This window comes from Gaeumannomyces tritici, assembly GCF_000145635.1.
Source record: "Gaeumannomyces tritici R3-111a-1 unplaced genomic scaffold supercont2.11, whole genome shotgun sequence".
Lineage (NCBI taxonomy): Eukaryota > Fungi > Ascomycota > Sordariomycetes > Magnaporthales > Magnaporthaceae > Gaeumannomyces > Gaeumannomyces tritici.
Window position 1 is genome coordinate 11114 of NW_008804555.1, and position 6178 is coordinate 17291.

A 6178-nucleotide genomic window follows, 5' to 3' on the forward strand; every position below is an offset into this window, starting at 1 on the left:
CCAGGCCATGGCTAAGCCACCGTGGAAAATGCAGATTCAGCTTAGGCAGAAGGGCCTCCTTTGGCCCGAAAAGAAACGGAGAGGATAACCCCTCATTCCCAGCCTGTCCTCGACTTTTGTTCGCTACAATTCCTTTTCCTATCACCGTTGTCACGGATCGGCACAATGGAACTGTGTAATTTACCAGGTATAAGCTCCTGAGCAACCCTCAGGGCAAGCAATCAGTCCCTTCCAGACCAACAGAGATCACGTGTCGACATCACAAGACACCTGATTATAACAGTCGAGGGGGTCGAAAGTGGGGGTTGGTCTGAGCCCATCGGCGATCCCGGTGGGACTTGAGACGGGGCTGGGTAGGGAGGTTGGACAAAAAGATAGCGGGTTTGGAAGGAGGCGGGTTGCGGAACCTCTCAGCAGGTCCACCCCACCTGGGAGAGCAATTTCCAAAAGGTACATTGCACATCTCTTGCATCGCGGATGCACGCGCCAGGCACAAACACCACTGCTGCCTAAACTGCTGCGACACCCTGGTGTGGTTTTTTTCCTCCCCTGTTGTTAATAGACCGTCACCCAATTTTGAACGACATGCAGCCGGCAGGTTCCCCAACTTTCTTCGTTCCTGTCTTAAGGCGTCTCGGCTTGCGTGCACGGGCGTAATAGTGTTGACCATCCCGAGCACTCCGGCGTCGCGACCTAAATGCCATTAACCCCCAGCCCATCCTCGGATTCTCAGTGGCGGTGCTCGTTGCCTGCTTTGGATGCCTCTGCGCGGTTCTGTCGGCATTTTCGTGGAAGCATGGAGCCCAAGCGAAGGTCGGGCACGAGTTGCATACGGGCGACGTTTTTGGCCAATAGTTTCGACAGCATGCTACCTGCACATTGGGTACATCTAGTTGCCACGAAATGTCGGCCTGGCGGCTGGGCATATGCGGCCCATCCAACCAGCCAGCAAATGCTCAGCCATCGAGCCATTTCCCCTCATTTGCCCCCTTCTGCTTTTTCGCTCATTCATCCTCCATATCGCACTGGCACCAACCACCAATACCGCAACGCCGGCACAAACCAGCACCAAAAGCACCATCATGGCCCTGTCCCTGCCGAGTGGACCTGCAAAGCAAATGGAGACTGGAAAGGACATGGAGCAACGGTTCAAAACGACAATTGACAACCTGGTCGCGGAGTGGGACGAGAAACTGTCCAAGGACGAGGACTGGGCCGACAAGGACAGAAGCGCCAAGATCAGAGAGATCTTCGTGAGCGAGATCTGGAGTCAAGTCAAGGGCGGTTACGACAAGATGCTGCAAGACCTTAAGGCGCATTTCAAGGCCCGTCTCGAAGCGAAGGACATCGCTGCCGACTTGTCTGCGAGGGTCAAAGACGTTGGCTCGATCAAGACCACCCTTGAGCGTCGGGAAAAGACCAAGCTTTTCGCAAGCATCAACGACGTCTTCATCGAGATGCACGACCTTGTGGGGCTCCGGATCGTGCCACACACTTCCGAATCCCGAAAAGAAGTTCAGGACTTTATCGACAAAGAGTTCCATCAGCTGAAACCAACGGCGCACATCTCGTCGGATCGCAAGGTCGGCGAATTCTGGGATGCGCGCTTCGGAGCCTACAAGTCCAACAACCATCGAATCGGTGCCAAGCGCAGGAAATTGGGGCATGGGGATTACTGTGAAAGTTTGTCATCCTACGAGGGCGTCATGTTCGAAGTCCAGGTGGCATCCTTGGCCGACGTGCTCGGCAACATCCTCGCGCACCCGCTCCAGTACAAGAAGAAGCACGGCCCGCTCGACAAGCGAACGGAACAAACGCTGGACCTTTTGAGGGGAACCTTTAAATTCCTTGACGTGCACCTTGAGCAGTTTTTCGACGCGTACGATACCATGCTCGAGGAGAAGGCGATCGAGGCCGAGTCTGGCTCGGGCTCAGGGCGAGTCATGACCAAGGCAGCCAAAGCTGCTGCCTTAGGTGATTTGGGCAAGATGAGAGCAGATGTGGCAGCGGCTGTCACGAAAGCTCTCGAGGAGCGTATGCACCATTTGGCGGACGGAGTACCAGATACGCCTTCCGGTGCGCCTAAATATTGGCGTCATATAAAAGAGCTGAGCAGTCAGTTCAAGTATGTTTCTTATCTCTTTTCCCGTTTCCATCCACTTCTTTTTTGACTTTACTTTTTACTTTTCGCACCAGTCGCCCCCTTTTCACCCTTCCCCCCTACGTCCACCTTCCCCTACTATCTAGGTCGTTTTCATAAATTGCTTCTAACATTTTATCAGGGAATTCCAGCGCAATATCCAACAGCAACAAGACCGTCAATACCTGGAAAAGCTTCCAGTGGCAAAAGACGCTGTATTCGATGCCCAGGCGAACGAACACGACCCTAGCTGCCACCCCGACACCCGCGTGGACCTTCTCGCCGACATTCACAAATGGATCGAGGATCCCAACGGAAAATGCATTTTCTGGCTGCGTGGCATGGCCGGCACCGGCAAGTCGACCATCTCTCGAACGGTGGCCAAAAAGCTTTCTACGGCAAAGGTGCCCAGTGCGAGCTTCTTCTTCAAAAAAGGCGAGGGCGACCGCGGCAGCGCGGCCAAATTCTTCACCACCATACTCGCCCAGCTCGTCCGCCAAGTGCCGATCTTGGCATTACATGTCCAAAGCGTAATCGAAAACGATCCAGCCATCGTCGACAAAAACAAGAAAGAGCAATTCGAAAAGATCATCCTGGAGCCACTGAACAAGTGCAAGGTTGCTAGCTCCCCGCTGCTTGCTGTGGTGGTGGATGCTCTTAACGAATGTGATCGAAAAGAGGATGCGAAGGTTCTTGTATATCTTTTTTCGAGAGCTAGGGAGGTCGCGTTATTCCGTCTCCGATTCTTCGTTACCAGCAGACCCGAGTTGCCCATCCGCCTTGGCTTTAAAGAAATCGGCGACAACTACCAGAACCTGGCCCTCCATGAGGTTCCTAAGCCTGACATAAAAAGGGACATTTCCACATTTTTACACTCAGAATTAGACCGCATCCGTCAGGATTTCAATAAAACCGTACCAGGACCAGGTTTGCCATCTGATTGGCCCCCACCCGCCAGTTTTAAGGATCTCGTCAACATGGCTGTGCCGCTTTTCATCTTCGCATCGACGGCTTGCCGCTTCATTGCCGATAGCAACTTCGGCGACCCTGGGGAGCAGCTAGACAGAATTCTCGAGTACAAAACAAAGGGAGGATGGTTTCGACTGCACGCAACATACCTGCCAATTTTAAACCAGCTTCTTCTCAAGCGTACGGATACAGGGTTGGATAGACGTACAGGGGAAGAAGAAGCCCAAATCGTTGCGTGGTTTCGCGATATCGTTGGAACCATCGTACTACTTGCCGACCCTCTCCCCTCCGCATCGCTGGCACTTATCCTCGGCAGAACTCAGCACGACGTGAATTCGAAGCTGTGCACATTGCATTCTGTCCTTGATGTTTCAAATGATCCCCTGGTCCCTGTTAAACTGCTCCACCTGTCCTTTCATGATTTCCTCGTCGACCAAAAGAATCGCGATGCGAACACTTTTTGGATTGACGAACGAGAAACCCACAAGAAGCTGGCAGACCGCTGCCTAAAACTGCTGTCAACCGACAACAACCTTAAGAGGGATGTCTGCGATTTGCGTTACCCCGGCACGCTCCGATCCAAGATCGAGCCAGGGATCATCAATGACCACCTGCCACCCGAGGTCCAGTATGCCTGTCGATACTGGGTCCATCACTGGAAGGAAAGCAGACGGCAGATACGAGACGGGGATCCCGTCCATCACTTTCTGACCAACCATCTCCTATATTGGCTCGAAGCATTGAGCGTAATAGGGAGGATCAGAGAGAGCATCGGCATGCAAGATAGCCTTATAAATATGCTCGACGTAAGTACTTTTACCATTTCTTTTACAAATAAATACTAACACATCTTTAGCTAAAAAACAGTTTTTCAACTTCAACCCTTCTTCGTGACCTACGGCTGTTTCTGCAGAATACTAGCGCTATTGTCGATGCATCACCTCTCCAAATCTACTACTCGGCCCTGGTGTTTGCACCAGAAAAAAGCATAGTTCGGGAACTATGGCGTAAAGAATTTCCGAATTGCATTTCATTACTGTCACCAGTGGATTTGGATTGGAATGTGTACCAGACGCTCGAGGGGCACAGCAGCTGGGTCAGGTCTGTCGCGTTCTCACCCGACGGCCAGAGGCTCGCGTCGGGCTCTGACGACAAGACCGTCAAGCTCTGGGACGTGGCGACGGGCGCGTGCCTGCAAACGCTCAAGGGGCACAGCAGCGGGGTCAACTCTTTCGCGTTCTCGCCCGACGGCCAGAGGCTCGCGTCGGGCTCTAACGACAAGACCGTCAAGCTCTGGGACGTGGCGACGGGCACGTGCCTGCAAACGCTCAAGGGGCACAGCAGCGCGGTCAACTTTGTCGCGTTCTCGCCCGACGGCCAGAGGCTCGCGTCGGGCTCTGACGACAAGACCGTCAAGCTCTGGGACGTGGCGACGGGCGCGTGCCTGCAAACGCTCAAGGGGCACAGCAGCGCGGTCAGCTCTTTCGCGTTCTCGCCCGACGGCCAGAGGCTCGCGTCGGGCTCTGACGACAAGACCGTCAAGCTTTGGGACGCGGCGACGGGTGCGTGCATAACGACGCTCGATGGGTCAACTTCCACTCTATCATTTGATGACACAGGCTCGTACCTCCAAACAGATTTTGGGACTAAATTGCTACAAAAGCAACCAGCTGCTGGTCCAGCAGCGGTTCAAGCTCATTTGCAGCACCAAGATTTTGAGGGTATTGGCATCAGTGCTGATAGAGCATGGATCACCTGGAATGGAAAGCACTTTTTGTGGCTGCCTACTGAATATCGTGGGCAGTATACAGCCGTAGCAGGATTGACAATAGCTTTAGGCTGTTCATCCGGGCGGGTGTTGTTCTTCCAGTGGTCAGGAGCCACTTGATAAAGTTTCCTTGCGTTCAATCCTCTTTTTTCTTTTCTCTTTGCCCGTTCCCGGGCCGCAGGGGACCGCGCATTTTTATAGGTTTGTGCTGCTCTTGAAGAATATGTTGGGACCGTCTAGTGTTTTCCATTGACTCAGTGACGAACGTGTTTTGCCACCCCATTTGTCACGGCTGGTAAAGGGTCCGGCCGTCACGTGACCCTGGATCACACGCCGCACTAGATAACCCCGACTCCCACAGTGATAGGCGTGCACAAACGTCATGAAGATGAAGTCTTCGTCTGTCGATCTGGGGAGATCGCAGCGGGTCTATCTAGGTGCCTGGAGGCCCGTGCACGGGCGGTCGACCCACAGGTCCGTGGACCTATCACACAGCCGGCCCTACGGGCCTGCACGGGAATACCATCTTTTTGCTCTTCCATATACCAGACTGTGACGGCCCAGGGCAATTCCTGCATGATAGCTCCATGGACCTATCGGTCGGCCCGTGCACGGTCCTCCAGGTAGATAGACCCGCCGTCGATCCCTTCAAATTAATGGACGGTCGACTGTCATCTCGTTTTCTCTCTGATAGTATCATGGACCTGTAGGAGTGATAATTGAGGGGAGCAGAAAGATGATATATCGGAAAGACCGGCCCGCAAGGCCCGTATGCGCGAGGGCCGGATATTCCTCGTGCGGGGTCACGTGCAGTGTGGCCGCCTATCTAATCGATCGCTGCGATCGAGAACTTCTGCTGGATACAAGAGACCCTACAGGCCGTGACAGATAGGTACCCTATGCGGGCGCACTCCGCGCACCGCGCGCACCGCACGCATATCACTGCACGCCTGGGGCATCCATGGATCACGGGGCTCAGGGCATCGCACGTGACACGAGGTATTGTACCACCTTTTCTCTCGCACCGCGCCTCTCTTCCTTTCCCCTCCCTAGAAGAGTCTTTGTCCATGGCATCAATTAAACCTGGCCGCGAAGCCTATTCTCCGTGATCGTAACACCAGACCCCTAGTCGCTGCGAGACCATGGCAGTACATCGCAGATATAAGCAGGCAATTGCAAATAAAGAAGTTTTGGCTACATCTGTTGGTTCGTCATTGTCACAGGCCTGCAGAGCGACGCAAGTAATCCTACAAGTAGACCTCAGAATTGAGATGAGAGGGAAAGGGGAATCTATAGATGCG

General features: G+C 53.7%; 1 protein-coding gene across 2 annotated transcripts; it reads left to right on the plus strand.

The window, feature by feature from the left end:
• GGTG_13236 lies at positions 1-5030 on the plus strand (the record flags this gene model as incomplete). Of its 2 annotated transcripts, XM_009231141.1 has the most annotated exons (5): positions 1-2125; positions 2283-3915; positions 3966-4240; positions 4619-4671; positions 4773-4828. In XM_009231141.1, exons 1-5 carry the CDS (start codon positions 927-929, stop codon positions 4826-4828), a joined length of 3216 nt encoding a protein of 1071 aa, XP_009229405.1. In that variant the 5' UTR covers positions 1-926. The 2 variants fall into 2 exon arrangements, with proteins under 2 accessions (XP_009229405.1, XP_009229406.1); XM_009231142.1 differs by having other exon boundaries at positions 2283-4240; positions 4493-5030.
• Between the last annotated feature and the right edge of the window lie 1148 nt (positions 5031-6178).